Source organism: Haliotis rufescens, unplaced genomic scaffold (genome assembly GCF_023055435.1).
Source record: "Haliotis rufescens isolate VD_foot unplaced genomic scaffold, xgHalRufe1.0.p SCAF_4, whole genome shotgun sequence".
Taxonomy (NCBI): domain Eukaryota; kingdom Metazoa; phylum Mollusca; class Gastropoda; order Lepetellida; family Haliotidae; genus Haliotis; species Haliotis rufescens.
The window spans coordinates 11,860,313-11,878,493 of NW_025964112.1; the positions used below are offsets into that span (position 1 = coordinate 11,860,313).

At 42.3% G+C, this 18,181-nt stretch overlaps 1 protein-coding gene across 1 annotated transcript in view; it reads left to right on the top strand.

Annotated features, from left to right (window-relative positions):
- The window catches only part of LOC124112281 (cardioacceleratory peptide receptor-like), a 124,205-nt gene that overhangs the window by 70,357 nt on the left and 35,667 nt on the right, over positions 1 to 18,181 (top strand). Inside the window, exon 4 of the mRNA XM_048382643.1 lies at positions 12,428 to 12,531. Coding sequence (XP_048238600.1) covers positions 12,428 to 12,531 — 104 coding nt within the window. The remainder of the gene's footprint in view (positions 1 to 12,427; positions 12,532 to 18,181) is intronic.

Below are 18,181 nucleotides of genomic sequence, written 5' to 3' on the forward strand. Positions count from 1 at the left end.
CATTTCTGTTACAGACAGGGAATTGGGACCTTTGTTCACATTTTTTGTTAACAAGGTTGGCACTACAAAAGGGTCATCTGATTGTGCGGAAATACGTTTCAAGAAAAACATGGCGTTATAACTAGGTTGTACCGTGTATGCATCTCCAGGAGTCCCTCGTCAAGTCACAAAGACATCATTTGAACCTTCTTATTATGCGTTCCTCCAGTAAATATACGAATGGTCACATTGCTTCTCTAAACCTACGTGGCCTTATCCTGTATTACTTGAAGACCTTTGAAGCAAACCCAACACCAGCGTAGCAATTGCTTGTTATTCCAAAAGCCTTAAACTGTTCGTGGCACGGATTCCAGGGTATTCAAGCTCTCACTGAAACAAATTGCGGACATTGTCGGGAGATCCATGAGTGTAAATTTGTTGTGTGGAAGCGCACTTGTGCCAAATTGGTTTGAGGAATCCGTCCAGTTTCCAAACCTGCTTTATGCCTTCACGTCCTGCTGGAGCCAAATCGGGTTTAGTGAATTTCACTCACGTCATCTCAGTCAACGGGAAACGTCCCTTCCTCACTTCGTTCAACAGAGAAATATAATTTTGTTTGTGATTTATGCCTTTAAATGGTTTTACCAATCAGGCCACATTAATAGAACGAAATTGTGAATACTTGTTTGGGTGCAAAAGTGTCTCTAAACAAACTCATTTCCACCGCCTCATATTTGCGAATGTCGAAACGAAAACACTTTGATTATAAATGACTTTTAGATTGAAGTATGTATTTCTAATACAAAGAGTTAACTTTACTGCAGGAAAAGGCGAAGGAATTCTCATTTCAATTCCAATTCTATTTTTGTTCATTGTTTGCAAATCTGAAACAATACAAGGTTAACAACACACACACACACACACACACACACACACACACACACACACACACACAGAGAGAGAGAGAGAGAGAGAGAGAGAGAGAGAGAGAGTCTGCTATCAAGTGTTTTCTAGGCCCATTAAATCTAGGCAGGCTCGTTGTTTCACTGCCAGATAGTTAAGACGTTTCTCATGTAACGTGCCAATGCATTCCCAAAAACAGTTTTCCGAAAGTTGGAGAACAATTATAAAATCAACGTGGTTGTCACTCTTGCTAATAATCCAACGTGAGAACCAGGAAGCTGATGTAGAGTGCGCTCACTGCGCGTATGACACCTGCAACCAAAACTTTAAATTCCATTTTAAAAAATTATAATAAAACCGACAAAATACCAAAAAAGGTTCCTCTTCGATTCGCGTTTCATGTTTCATAAATGATGAAATATTTATGACCTATCGCCTCAAATTTCGTCATTTGTAATTGTTGTAAGTTTTTATCAAAATTATTTTGTGTAATCTGTGAAAACAAAAGATTATACAGGCGGTCATCCAACACACCAATCGCCTCGTTATGGCGTGATAACATAAATGTCGTTCTTGAATGACCATTAGGACTTTACGCATCCAGCAATATCACGGAGGACACCAGAAATTGCCTTCACACATATTTTTAGCCAGGAGGGGAATTGAACCCGAGCGTCTGGCGTGACGAGCAAACGCTTTAACCACTTGGCTACTTCACCACATCCATCGATAAGGTATCAGAATGATGGGAATAATCTTGTTAAGATAATAGATATGTGTCGACTGCTCTAATTAGATGAAGACAAAGGGAGTTTTAACAGACTCTACATCAGGTGTGTTCTGTTATCATTGCAGTGTGTCCCTTCTGATGTACAGAAGCGCCAGTGGCGCGCCAATAGTCTTTATTAAGTTAGTACACAAACTAATTCATGAATCTAGAGAGCAATTACAAGATCTAACACAGTGTGTTATGGTAATATGGAAATTAATAATGATCCCAGGGCCCTCTTTCACGAAGAAATCAAAGCGCTACGGCTGTTATATACGACATACGGCATATCTTATATACGTATATAATATATGTATGCTATGGGATTTCCGACACTTATAGCGCTTTGTGTCATCACTGATTTTCAGTGATCCATTCATATACATTTTATCGCTATGTTGCCTTTTCCGCCCAAGAGTATCTGTTTCGTCGGATTATCGAGACTTGTTATTATTATTTTATTTTATATTGTTTGTGCAACGGGATCCTGTACTGCTTTGTGCACCTCACATTATTAATATTTACAGATTAAAATAAGAAAATGCAGAAAAGAGGGTTTGATTGGTTGGTTTGTTGTTTAACGCCGCACTCAGCAATATTCCAGCTATATGATGGCGGTCTGTAAATAATCGAGTCTGGACCAGACGATCCAGTGATTAAATGTCATGAGCATCGATCCACGCAATTGGGATCGATGACATGCATCAACCAAGTCAGCGAGCATGACCACCCGATCCCGTTAGTCGCCTTTTACGACAAGCATAGTCACCTTTTACGGCAAGCATGGGTTGCTGAAGACCTATTCTACCCCGGAATGAACCTACCCGGGTGGAAAGAGGGTTTGGGTGATCCTGGCACAGTCAGGATGGTTAGGCTCATCATCAGCTCAGGGCCCTTGCCCCCTCTACACGCAGCCCAGACAGCGAATGGGACTTCTCCCAGGAAGCGCTGTCTAGTCAAACCCACCCAGAACTTTTCGGAGAATGTGATTACACAGATTGTCAGAAGGGCTGTTTTCCTGGTAGCAAACCCGGGTACTCTCCCAGTGTCAGTCAGACAGATTGGGTGGTACCAAACCTAAGGCACCGAGAACAATGGGGAGTCGGACAACTTGGTACTTGGGATGCAAAGGTTCAATCGTTTCATCATTTAATCACGCCAACATATCTCATTAATACAGTTATCTTGGCTAGTTCAAGGTCAGGTGGCATCTCCATGAAGCGCCTTACGCCCATTACTCTAATGCTCATGTCCAGTTATGTTCATTGGCAATAATACCTGTCAGAAGCATGTCCATCAAGTATTGGCCAGGATCACTTCAGGGTTAGCCTCCTCACCTCTACCATTAGACGCGTAGCAGTAATCCTACCGTAATTAACATCAATATGTCGGCTGATTACTTGTATGGCAATGACAGGCCGAGTAGCGCTTCCTGTGGTGTATCATAGCTTTTCAAGCTCTCATTATGTTCTGGATTATGATTGCTAACCCTCTGATCGATCAACAGCATTCTGTATGAAAGAAGTCATTCCAGTAGTAACACCATTGTATAATTGTAACACAGCTATAGGGTTAAAATGACTATGGGTAATCAGATGTAAAGTCATGTGTTTGTGTAGTTATATACAAGGCTGTTTATGTACGGTCCCGTAAGGCAAACGTGTCTTTATCGGTCACATTAAACGTTGGTTTAGGTTGCAGATTGATTCTATAGGGTAGGTTCTTGTTTATTCCATAATGTCCCTTTTCATATGGGTGGGATTCGAACGCGAAGGCGTTAATGGTTTTAATTGAGACAAAAGGGACCGGTCATTTATTATAGGGCAGGAAGGGTCAGAACGAATCAGGGTGGGTCACCACAAGTATGACAGTCTCTAGGGGAAAGATATAAAAATAATACATAGGGAGGGCGTAAAAAATGGACAGTTTGACAATTATGAAGTGCTTTTGCATTCTCATGTTCGGGGAGGGTAATGAAAATATATGTGCAAGGACATGGGGAGGGTCATAAACAAAAACATATATGAGACGCATATGTGGAGGGTCGTTATTTTCAGCATTTTAGTGTACCAACAACCTCCACCTTACCACATTTTGTAATAGATGGGGGCACGGGGGTGGGGAGGGTTTGGGCACGGGAGCCCAGTCGTCTAGGGCGCCGCGATTCATTGTGCAGAGTTGCGTCCCTTGGGCATGGCAGAAACCTATGATTGTGGGTTGAAATCCCGGTTCGCCCCAATTATGTTTCTAGGTTTGTCAGCACCATACCCGTGCTCGTAGGTTTCACCGAAGTGGTAAACGTCTGAGACCTGCATCACTTCGGGCTTTCCTCCCACATTAAGCTGACACGCCGTGATTTAACCGGAATTCACGTTGTCTACGAAGACTCGCAATCAACCAAGTCACCGAGGTTGACCACGCGGTCCACTGAGTCCCATCTTACGCTCAGCATAGGTTGCTAGGGACAAAAGACAAAAAGCGCGCCTTGAAGTAAGATATAATTAAACAACATATTTCACGGAATAATGAAGGTCCACTTCGCCACTTCCAATATCTACGAATACCTAATCTCATCAAAAACGGTTCTTCAATCATTGGGGGGAAAAAACACCACCCACCGGTTACCCTCTTCAAAGGATTTTTAAAGGCATTCACGTTGACATATGATTTCAAATTTCAAAGACATATAAGTCATCAAAGAACTACCATCAGGCAAGGGTATGACGCTGTGCTGTTAATACCACGCATGACGCATCATGAATGATGCTACAGTCCTCCATCATACGCTGCTTGATGAAGACGAATATCGGTTAACACAAAAAGTGGAACTTGCCGGTCAATCACAGCGGTTAATCTACAATGAAAGGGAGGTCCCGCGCAATTTAACCCTTCTCTTGTGCCGGGAATTGCCATAGGACGCTGGTATTTATGTCACATTTTTCCTGTAATGGCCTCCCCGCGTTGATCGTCCCCGGAAGCTTGCTTAAGACATGTAGATTAGAGGGAGATAATCACAATGACGGGCAGCCATTTTGAAATGACCAGGACGAGTGTTGTGAATGTCAGCGATCTGCCCATTAAAGATGCTTTGTACAAGGCCAGGGTTCCTTGGGTTAAGGACAGTTTTTTCTTTATTGTCAAGGTTTGTTTGTTTATTTGTTGTTAAACGCCGCACTCAGCAATATACCAGTTATATGACGGCGGTCTTTAAATAATCGAGTCTGGGCCAGACAATCCAGTGATTGACATCACGAGCATCAATCCACGCAGTTGAGATACGATGACATGCATCCACCAAGTCGGCAAGCCTGACCACCCGATCCCGTTAGTCGCCTCTTACGACAAGCATGGTTTGTTAAAGACCTATTCTAACCCGGATCTTCACGGGTCTTTATTGTCAAGGAACTGCCGCATCAGAAATATCTTCTCCAAAATGACATCTAAAATAACTGATTAAAGAAAGAATGTTGGGTAATTCTCAACAAGGCATCATGATTTTCCTGTCCAATGTTCAGAAGGAATTACTTAGAAAATACGTAATAAGCACATCGCGAACTTATCAAAGTGGTATTATGTTTCAACATGTATTTACAACAAACAAAAGCGACAGAACCCTTCCAATACTCATAAGAAATCTCCAACAAAAGCACAGTCGATTGTACGATTCCGACAACATCGTGAGCACGTGTTTAGGAATCACTATAAAAAATAGATGTTCACGAAAAGGTGAGCGTATCCTTCCCCGCCAGTGTCCCCCGTCATAAATACATGCAAAGCCAAGTAAAGTTTCAGCTGAAACAAATCGGGAACTTTTAGTATAAATTAAAACAAGGAATTTCATCGGACATCAAGTCAACCAGGTAATCCTTAATTCCCAATTTCCAGTAGGCATGTATATTATTAGCCACAGGCCTTTTAATGTGTGCAGATCACATCGCTAAGAACAAGCGCACCCGTGGGGATTCCGGGTAAAAATGTAAGACCCCCCCCCTCGGTGACAGGGTGAATTTCATGTCCTTGGATCCCATTTGCGTCATTATTTACATACCGCCGTCATATAGCTGACATATCGCTGAGTGCAGCGTTTAAAAACAAACAAAACAAATGCCAAACAAGTTCTTTGTGATGTCATAAACAATGAATGTCCTCACTTCAATTATTGGCGATGGTGCATTCATATGACGTCACGTTGCTAGGACCGTTTCGCCAGCATTCCAACCAGTCGGTGTCAATAAACCGATCGGTGTGAAGCCAAAACTCTATTTCTCCGTCAAACGTTCAAAGAAATAATTTCCAAGATATTCGTAATACGTACTGATTTTCATTATGTTTAAATCGTCATATAAGCGGTTTAACTCTGACACCGCCTCTTAAACTCCACGCGTCTGGTTTATATTTGGTTTCCATCAGCATAAAACATCCTAGTTGACAAAGTTCAAGCTCGTTTTCACATAACGGTTATTCATAGAGTGGTAATATCAGGACAGCTCTCCATGTTCGAGCTAAATTCGGACCAGGATGTGTTGGTTTCCTAATCAAAGACTTATTCAAGAACTTTTACAGTATTAATAGGGTAGATGCGTCATTCGCTGGCGTTCTACATTTTCAGTTGATTGATACGGTAGATGACACATACATGGTTCTTGCTATTTATTCCACACATGTCGGTGAGAACATCACCAGATACGTTTGTATCTTTGAGATATCAGTTTAAAGGTCATTGCTCGGTTGGTCAGGACCCCATGACAAAATCTGATTTCGTTTACTGATTTTTGTGGAAATGTTTTCATAAATTTAAAGCGATGTACACATCAGTGTGCCCACTTGGACATCAATTCGGTGTTGCACAAAAAGCCGAATGCTTCAATTACACAACTTGACTCCAACTCAAACCATCATTGCTTTTGCGAATCGCCATCGTCAACACATCACGGGTATATATGTTTTCGGTTTTCCTCCACCATTCTCAAATACGCCCGGTTGGGTAGCCCAGTGGTTTAAGCGTCTTACCAAAAGACGTTAAAAAATGGTACTTGTTGTTACCCTGTCTGGCACTCGGCATTAAGGGGTTAAAACAAGGACCGGTCGGCTCGCAGTCAGTGTACTGTTTCAGAGTGGGGTATTCATGTTAAACTGCGGCATGGTATCTCAGTGTGCTAGCACTATAAATCGGCATCAGTCCGGACTAGTACAAGCAGACACACACACACACACACACACACACACACACACACACACACACGTGCATGCACGTCGCTATATAAGTGCAATAATCTTGGACGCGACGATAAACCCGATTTCACCTCACCTCACCTAGTGGTTAAAGCGTTCACGTCCATTCCCCATGGGTACAATGTGTGAAGCCTATTTCTGGTGTCCTCCGCCATGATATTGCTGGAATATTACTAAAGGCGGCGCTAAACAATACTCACTCACTCCTTCACGCTTACATGGGATCCGTGTAAAAGTGATCCGGTCCATATGAGGGTTCCTATTTAAATTTTAAATAAGGCTGTGTATCACTGACGCAAGTCAGTGAAGGAAGGACATTTAGAGAGCAAAAAAACCCAAACATATGTGATAAAAAATAAAATCCGAAAATAATTTCGCTCTTGCTGTGGGGATACTGCCACATGTCACAGCCCTTCAATACGTCCGCTATACTTGCACGTAAGCGTATCTCCGTTGTAGAGTTAACAGTAATACACCGAGGAATAACCACATTATCAATGACAGACGCCACTCAAAAAATCGACAAGTTCGGGTATTTTTGTGTTTTATTCACCACAAATAAACCGTATGCCTACTGTTTTTATATCAAGAGATAAAGGGTTAACAACGGTCCTTTTTAATTTTTACTTTTACAGTTTTTAATTCAGTGAAATGAAAATGAAAACTGTCTAGGATAGTTTCACAAGCGTTACCAGATCTTATTGAAAAACAGATATGGTTTTGAAGTGCTTTTGCGAATACAGTTGGCAACATCAATCTTTTTTTCTAAATATTCCCGTAGTTTTGCCGTTTCAATACTCTCGAACCCCCAGGCGTCTTGTCAACGTACAATCAGCGCGCATCTTAGCCTGTCATGCGTTCTAGGAACCAATCAAACATTGTGACACCTCAAAGCCCTCAGCCAATCAACAACCTTGTACTTTGACGTTCACTTGATTACAACTGACAATGAACGGCGTGTACTTTGAACGTGTTAGTGGGCGTTTGTAGTATTCGAAGCTTTGAAGATTAGATATCTTAAGATTTCTCAAAGTTTAAAAAAATATGTGTTTCACAGATATTAGGGGAGATTAAAGGCGGCATGCTTCTGGGTTAAAACTTCATAAATTTCTTGTAAAAATATACAATGATAAAACGGGAATGCTTTCTAGAAAATATCCCGCTTTATTCATGATCGATACAAATGGCGAGGAGAATTATTTGATATCCATAGGAAAGTAAAACAAGGACTCAATGGAAAGTTTAAGAGGAAGGCTCTAGATTCATGAACCTATACACTAATTACCTTGTGACATATCGCTATCAGTACTGCCAAGAATAGACCCGTATAGATCCGGGGAGGAATAGGTCTTCAGCAACCCATGCTTGCCGTAAAAGGTGACTATCGGGATCGGGTGGTCAGGCTCGGTGACTTGGTTGATGCATGTCATCTATCCTAAGTACGTGGATCGATACTCATGATATTAATCACTGGATTATCTGGTCCAGACTCGATTATTTACAGACCGCCGACATATAGCTGGAATATTGCTGAGTTCGACGTTAAACAACAAACCAACCAACCAGCTGTCAAGAATAGCATCTCTTTGGTGCCAGTGAAGTCAATAATGCCTGCAATAATGAACGGAGTACATCGAATCAACTTTTGGTGTTTCAGTTCAAATCAATTTGATTAATTTCGCATAACTGTCAATAATGATTATATTGATATTCTTAATCATATTTAGTATTAATTCACTTGTGCCAGCTCCGTTTGGTTTCCAGGTATAATTGTTTTCTCAGTTACTTATGCTTGTCATAAGAGACGGCTGAAGATCGGGTGGTCAGGCTCGGTAACTTTGGGGATTGTATGGCATCGTACGTCATTGGTTTGTCCGTCTCAGACAAACCAGGCAATCAACTGATGGAACAGACAATCCAGTGACACGGTAGCGCATTAATGATTTTGTCGAAACTAAAATCGATATGTTAATTTTGAATTACGTCTGCCGTGTACGAGTGCAGAGATTCTGCTGCACACGAGTAAAGAAAAACGTGTAAGAAATATGTTCGTTTTGCAACACAGTAGGGGACAATTTTAATATCACAACCCAAACATTTCTTTTGTAGCTGACTCAGCAGAATCGATAAACGCTATTGAGCTTATGGTGAACCCCGGGTTCATTTCACCAGCAGAAACATCGACCACAGATCCAGTAAATATAAAACGCCACCGTCTGAGATAAAACAGTCTCACGACAATGTGAAAAATCGTGGTTGCTTACATGGAGACACGATCTATAATCCATATTAATATCCTGTGACGTCACTGGATCCAGAAGGGTCGGGGTGGTATGGAATACTGTAAGGGACATTCTCGCGATCTCGACCTTTGGAAACGAGGTAAATATGCCCTAAACACGAGAATGCGAGATCGCGAGAACGCGAGATTTTGGCGAGAATGCGAGATCGCGAGAATGTCCCTTACAGTATTCCATAGGGTTGGGTTGTACACCTCTCCTTTTTCAGAACCTTACCGTGCATGTGACCAAGTCACTTTAGCCTTTGTGGCTTGTGTATAATGTTCACATCCCCTTTTTAAACAAAAAATCCTGTATCCGACTCTGGACGTCATGAATACTTAATGACGTCTTCAGTTTTTTTAACCACAGAGCACAGAGGTCACTTTGTTGAATACTGCTTGGCAATCAATAAACAACAGCTCCACTTACGGATTGTGATTCGTTGTCCATTATTCCGACGACTTGAGAGTAACATTGTTTAACGGCTGCGATTTCGATTTTTTTAAACTATCAAATAATGGGAAGCTACGTGTTTTTTTTAAAACATGATATGTAACGTATTGTACGAGCCAATTAAAGTCCCAACGCAGGAAGCATCTATCATATGGACAATTATTATCATTGTAAATTTCATTAAGTCTTTCATCGTCTCTCATAATTTTATATGAGTGTTGTACTATTTTTACGAATATACATGTAACAATTTTATTTATGTTTCTAAAGATGTTCAGATGTTTAAAGAACACATGTCTGTCTGCCTCAATGACATTTTGGCGCAAATGCAAGAGCTATAGAATGATATGGGCTTGACACGACTTTGCCACTTGTAGCTATGCTGGCATATGGTTATTTAGAAATGTATCTCAGCAGGAGGTGGGCGGTTTGTTGGCTCAGCGCGTCCGTTTCGTCTTACAATAAATAGGCTAACCCCGCCATGATATGTCTTGGATGCTGCTGAAAGGGTGTTTAGTCATACTTACGTTCTGACACTTAAGAAACCGGAATCGACGGTGAACAACGAAACAAGAGGTACCTCGGGACATATTGTAAATGCAGTCACAAATATTTGTGTACACAAGCTTACCATCTATCACATAAGTATGTTTACATGCACATTATTAAACTGTCCAAAATAAACAAAAGTAGTTCAATGCAATTATTTATGTTTTGAATATAAGTTCATATATTGTCTTCGGTTTGACCTTTAAGTGTGTGAGTGAGTATGGTTACAATGTGTGAAGCCCATTTCTGGTGTCCCCAACCGTGATATTGCTGGAATATTGCTAAAAAGCGGCGTTAAACCATACTCACTTACATCATGTACAGAAAACAAGCAGTTACACAGTAGGGGGATTAATTCCATCAATCGTGACTAATCAATAAATGATGTTTTCAGCTTTTTCCCGCTTTTATAAACCGCCTCCGTGGTCTAGTGGATAGAGTCTGCCCGGAGAGCGAAAGGTCTCTTTGTCGCGCCATGCGAATTACCTGGCGCTCGGCATTAAGGGGACATGCAACTAGGACTGGTCGTGTCAGAGTCAGTTTGCTGTGTCTGAGTGGGATATCCATGTTAAACGGCGGCATGGTATATGAGTGGGCTGGCAAGCGTTAGGTCTGACTAGTATCAGCAGATACATTTTGTTACCCTGCCTGGCGGTCGGCATTAATGGAATAAACAAGTACTGGTCGGCTCGTAGAATACTGTGTCTGAGTAGGGTATTCATATGAAACTGCGGCATGGTATTTCGGTGAGCTAACATTATAAAACCGGCATTCTTTAGTACACACACACACACAAACACGCACGCACGCACGCACGCACGCACGCACACGTCGCTGTTTAATTGTGTGTAATTAATATTCTTTAAAAAAACTAGTACGACGAGGAGGATCTGCACGGATTTTCGTCAGAGCAATAAGTATATGTATTCGTACAGAACAGGAAACTGTCAAAGCTATTGATGCAACATGATACCTTACGCCTCTCTAGTGCCTTGTGAATGACAGGTATGTCTACGGGAAGCTTAGATCATCTCGAAAACAGATGGAATCTCCCAGGCACTTCAGTTGATACTAGCTGTGTTGATTGATCACAGGGATATCTTATCTTATTGATACTGTGAGATCTCGTCCAGATGACAGGAACGAATTGGTGTCAAGTTGATACACATGTCCGTTTCCTTTAGGGAACATCCGATATTTTATTCCATTATGATAAAGACCATGGGCCAATTTGCTAACATAGTTTCATCCTGAGTCCGATTCGTTTGGGACCGCCTCCGTTGTCTAATGGTAGAGCGTCCGCCCGGGTTCGATCCCCAGCCGCGTCATACCAAACGACGTTAAAAGATGGGCTAAAACAAGGACTGGTCGGCTCGGAGTCAGTGTACTGTGTCTGAGTGGGGTATTCATGTTAAACTGCAGCATGGTATCTCAGTGAGCTAGCACTATAAATCGCCGTCAGTCCGGACTAGTACAAGCAGCCACACACACACACACACACACACACACACACACACACACACACACACACGTGCATGCACGTCGCTATATAAGTGCAATAATCTTGGACGCGACGTTAAACCCCATTTCACCTCACCTCACCTCACCTCACCTCACCTCACCTCACCTCACCGATTCGATTCACCTGGGGCTAACCGTGTCACTGGATTGTCTGGTCAGGACTCGATGGTTTACAGGTCGCCGTCGTACGGCAGAAGTACGAACATGACATGGCGTCAACCAACAAACAAACATTAACTTTTTCATGCTAATTGTGAGTGGTGCTGCTACCGATGGAGCAGGACATGTACATTATGAAAGAAAAACAAAATAGTTCTTTGGCAGAACATGCAACAATCTCGTCGTCCTTTAGAAAAAGTTTAAGGAGCATGAACCTTTCATTCCTATGCTTCTGAGAGACGTAGGTTCCCCTGTCGTCGTGGCGGTAGGGCAGGGAATGGTTACCCTTTTTGCGAACACCTGGTGTCGTCACTGATTTTCAGTGATCCATTCATATAGTTTCCACCGCCTTTTTGTTTTGCCTTTTACGCTCAATGGAAGCAGTTTCGGCCGCTAATCGAGACTGATTATTCTTAGCGTTGAGATTTATATCTACAATTGCAAACCATTTATTACAGCACTTGACAATAGTGATTTGCGACCTGTTATTCTTTCAGCTATCAAATCATAACCAATATACGTTTCTTGTACCACCACAAACCAACTGTTACACTTTGACCATGGTGATTCTCTCTTGTAGATTTATTGGTGGGCCTGATCTGTGTAATGACCGACCTCCTGTCCAAGATCACCATAGCATGGTACGCTGGAAACGTCATGTGCAAGGTTATTCAGTATCTGCAGGTGAGTCGTTGCAAGCCTTGTGACGTTCGTCATTAGAATATCACCTTTCTAAACTTACTTTTAAGGCATGCTGTTCAGCATTCGACGTCCGTTAATTATTTCTTTATGGAACTGCACCCTCGACCTTCACAGAAGGCCAGAACGTGCTCATAAGCATTGTCAACGCCTTGTGTTTCATGGTGATTTAGGGGCGGTCGGGTAGCCTAGTGGTTAAAGCGTACGCTCGTCACGCCGAAGACCCGGGTTCGATTCCCGACATGGGTACAATGTGTGAAGCCCATTTCTGATGTCCCCCGCCGTGATATTGCTGCAATATTGCTCAAATCGGTGTAAAACCATACTCACTCACGCATGGTGATGTTCAGTGTTGTTAGTAACTGTGGGAGAAAATATTACCACGAAGGCACTGTCGTGTTTGACATTTAGGTAAGGAAAGTGTTAATGCATAAGTACCCTCCACAGACATGGATACCCCATGCAGTGACCTCTGCAGCATGCATTGACTTCTACCGCATCGCCCACGGTGACCTCTGCCGTATATAATGATCGTATAAAATAAGCAATTCGAAGGTACGCGTGTTATCAACACCTAAATGTTTGTTTGTTGTGTAACGCCGCACTCAGCAATATTCCAGCTATATGACGGCGGTCTGTAAAATAATCGAGTCTGGACCAGACAATCCAGTGATTGACATCACGAGCATCGATCCACGCAATTGGGATCGATGACATGTATCAACCAAGTCAGCGAGCCTGACCACCCGATCCCGTTAGTCGCCTTTTACGACACGCATAGTCGCGTTTTACGGCAAGTATGGGTTGCTGAAGACCTATTCCTCCCCGGAATCTTCACGGGTGGTCATCTGATGGTCATCTGATGGTCATCTCATGGTGAGCGTGATCAGGCCAGGCGACTCTCACGCTCTTTTTCATGAGATGTAGCGTTGCACATGTTGCTGTTTCATTTTGGTCGACAGTCACATGCTTGTCAAACCGTTCTCCTTGACGTAACCAGTTCCTTGTTTTATTGTTTTAGACCATGGTCATCAATATTTCTGTTGTATTTTGGCGGCCTGTAAATAATTGTATGTGGAACAGAAAATCCCATGGTTGATATTATGAGCAACGACAGACGCCGTCGGTGTACGGTGACAGGCACACAATCCACCAAGTCACCGAACCTCATCACCCGATCCATCATGTCTCCTCGTACGACCAGCATCGGTTGTTAGAGACCTATTTGAACCCTGCATGTCCACGGAGAATCTATGCTCTTTGACCAAGGTTGCCCAGTGGTCTCGGTTCGAAATCCATGACCACATCAGCACCTCCTACCCATGGGTTTCACCCAAAAAATAAATATCTGTTATTAGTCCGGTGGAAATTGCACTGGAGCCAGACATTTCTGGTAACAAACAAAAATTTGGTTTATACTCACAAGAAGGGTTTTGTTGGTCACCATAAAAGATTCAAAGAAAATCAAGGTCAGGGAAATGTATTGTATTTGCTAGATTTTCGGGGTGGGGTCTGTTGTCTTTTCACACAAATGTCAGCATGAATGCATTGGTCATGGTTACATAGTACATGTTAAAATATGTTTTTATCTTCATTCTAGTCTGTATTTTATTTCTAAAAAAGCCTACTTTGATAAATACAAAACCATTTTCATTATTTATCATTTCGTCGATTCGGACATCTTGAATTCAAGATGGTCTCCTTTTATTGATTCTACCATATACAATTTTGTTATGAAACTTAAAGTTTATAATTTCAAGTATTATCTTTTACATTTCACTAACGTACTCTTGACTCTGCATAAGTTCAGTACAGGTTATTTTTATATTGCGAATACTAATAATAATGTTTGGAAGGTTTTTGGTTCAGTATAGTATTTACTTGGTCGAAATAGAGCCGAAATATGTTAACCTTTCTTGACATCGATTTGACCCCGGTATAACCTGTTGTCTGATTATTTGATCAAACAAACACACACCGATACGTCATATAACAGACACACTCTCCGAGTGTTGGTGCACCAACTCACTGTTAATGTTGCTAATTAATTTCATGTGTGATTGATCGCTGTCCGATATCATGTTCATTAAAAACTACTTGATACGTGTCGTTTAAAAACTACTGTTATCCGTTCCTTGTCCCCATGGAGATTTCGGCTAAGCAAACGTCCCTGTCAACCTATGCTGGTCGTAAGAGGCAACTTAATGGATTGGCTGGTCAGGTTCAGTTACTTGGTGGATTGCCCGCCCGTCATTCTACCCCGACGTAGTGGATCATTGATCACACTCGAGTTTTGTCAGCGATTATTTTCATACAGCCTGGAGTGCGGCATTCAACAACAAACCCACACGCATACCGTTTCTTGGTAGCATCATCTTCCTTTCGGATGATACCAATATACAATATAATCTGGGGACGAAATTAAATTAGCTTATTAAGAAAAAGAGAAACATCCTATTCTAAATTAACCCAGTAACAAAACTGCTATCATATGCCCTCGTAGAGGTATATATATATATATATATATATATACTCACACGCAAAAGAAACGCAAGTCGAGTATGCAGTATACATGTTATTTCTTTTCAACAGTAAAGACAAGAAATACTTATAGGGCAAGATTGACAAAAAAAATTGACTGAAGACAGTTTAATGGATTAAAAGGCAGATGACATAATTGGGTTTTTTTCAAATGTTAAGGGCTTACACAGTTTCGGGTCAATACCCAAAATGTCAGTCAATACCTGGTGTGACCACCATTAGCATTGATCACTGCCACACATCTCCTGTACATTGAGTGGATCAGACGATTTGTGAAGGCCCTGGGGATCCTCCTGCACACATCCAGAGCAGCTGTGCGTAGTTCATCGGCAGTTGTAGGGACTGGCGAAAATGGTTCAGATGCCTTTGAACCTCATCCCACAAGTGTTCGATGGGGTTCAGATCAGGGCTGAGGGCTGGCCATGGTAGAACATGGATGTTGTGTTGTTGCAGAAAGGCCATGGTAGCTCTGGCAACATGGGGACGAGCGTTGTTCTGCTGGAAAGTGTGTTGTTGATGTTGTGCAAAAAATGGAACAACGTGGGGTCTGATCACTTGGTCGATATACCGCTGAGCAGTGACGCCGTGTCCCCCACCTTGACCAACATTCAGAAAGCACATGGGTCCAAGTCTCGCATTAAGTCCAATCCCTGCCCTTACCATGACGCTAGGTCCACCCCATGGATCCTTTTCCACAACGTTTCTGTCAGCGAAACGATCACCTCGACGCCGCCAAATTCTGCATGGGAGACACGCAGAGAAGAGAAGATGACACGCCTCCACTCACGATGACGCCAATTGTGATGACCCTGTGCTCACTGAAGTCGTGCTTGTCGATATCGTGGTTGGAGCACAGGACGACGTGCTGGTCAGCGACATCTGAGGTTGTTGGAACGGAGACGGGTATTTTGTCGATTATGTGTTCCTATGGTCTGTCGAGCACTTTCACTTGCAGTTAGGAACGTTGGTGTTGACGGATAATCTGCCGATCTTGTCGAGGTTTAGTGACCCTAGGACGACCGCTCCGAGGAAGGTCATCTGTGGTCTGTGTAGCATTGTATCGATGCAGGAGATCTTGGACAGACTCTCCAACTTCCAAACGTCCGATAGCCTGGTTTCTCCGAATGTGATTTAGGCGTGGCATTGTTGACCAAGGAGTGGTAGGTCGAAGAATCGGCCACAGTTTTATACCCACTACAGTTCGTGCATTTTCGATTTCGCGAGAAATGGGTGCATGATACCCACATATTCATTGAAATGGTGCGTTTTGGCGATTCGTTTTTTATGTTGCGTTTTTACGCGGGGCTTCCTCAATGCAACCCAAAATATTGATAACACCATCAGGTTTCACTACATGCTAAAACTCGTATCAATTTATGGTTCCGTGTTTGTTACCTATTTGCTTAAAACCACTTGCGTTTCTTTTGCGTGTGAGTACATATATGCTAGCCTTCAAACGAGGAGACCGCCTCCGTGGTCCTGTGGTAGAGCGTCCGCCCGGAGAGCGGAAGGTCCGGGGTTCGATCCCCGGCCGCGTCATACCAAAAGTCGTTAAAAGATGGTACTTGTTGTTACCCTGTCTGGCGCTCGGCATTAAGGGGCTAAAACAAGGACTGGTCGGCTCGGAGTCAGTATAGTGTGTCTGAGTGGGGTAACATGTTAAAACTGCGGCATGGTATCTCAGTGTGCTAGCACTATAAATCGGCATCAGTCCGGACTAGTACAAGCAGCCACACAAACACATACACGTACATGCACGTCGCTATATAAGTGCAATAATCTTGGACGCGACGTTAAACCCAATTTCACCTCACCTCACCTCAAACGAGGAGATATAAGACCAATGCTACAAAAGGCCCAATCAGACACTGAAGTTGATTGATTAACAGATTAAAGAAAATCTGTAGTGGAGATTACTGGATTGACCTGATAATAGGATTCACGCTGTACTCTTGTTCTTATTATATGCTTATTTGGAATATACATTGAAAATGTGCTATACAAAGAATATTTAATATACTAAGGTGTGATAAAATATGGTCTTCGTTTCCGAAGTAGATTGGGCAGTCGGGTTGCCTAGCGGTTAAAGCATTCGCTCGTTACGCCGAAGACCATTTCTGGTTTCCCCAGTAGATTAATGTCTACATGCAGACCATATTACCTTTAATTGACATGATATCACTGATTGACTGTTTCCATGCAGTTTGGTCAGTTTTGGCTAACAAAATGAAATGCTCTCGGGCCTCGGCGTGACAGTTTATATTCTTGGCGTGAGTCATTTGTATTGCCAATAAAAGATAATATTTTTCAAATTTCTCGCGTCATAAAAAGCATTATCTGTTGTCCATAAAATATAAAGTTTCACCATTGACATTGTATTAAAGGACCGAGTTTGGTGTGTGCTAGTTGTGTTTGTAGGTATCCTTGGTGGGAGAAAATACAACATGAAGTTATACAAGAAACATTTCAGTCCCATAAGAATAATATGAGCGAGAATCCATAATAAAAAATCATCGTCCAATGGAATCTGTTTTTGCGGATAATCGAGACAAGATGTTCCCTGGCGTTGACGTTTTATAACATAGTTCTTTAAAACGTAAAAGGGCGATCTTGTTCGTCTCTATCACAGTAAGAAAAGCATAATGATTCTTCCACCTGGCACCTTGTTATTCCGGACGGAGCGATCCGGATTAAAAAGGCTGCACTGTATGTCTTTTGATCTTGTTCGTTTCTATCACAGTAAGAAAAGCATAATGCTTCTTCCACCTGGCACCTTGTTATTCCGGACGGAGCGATCCGGATTAATAAGGTTGCACTGTATGTCTTTCGATCTTGTTCGTTTCTATCACAGTAAGAAAAGCATAATGATTCTTCCACCTGGCACCTTGTTATTCCGGACGGAGCGATCCGGATTAATAAGGTCGCACTGTATGTCTTTCGATCTTGTTCGTTTCTATCACAGTAAGAAAAGCATAATGATTCTTCCACCTGGCTCCTTGTCATTCCGGCCGGAGCGATCCGGATAAATAAGGTTTCACTGTATGTCTTTTGATGTGGCATATATGTTTACCGCTGTCTAATCACTCCATCGATG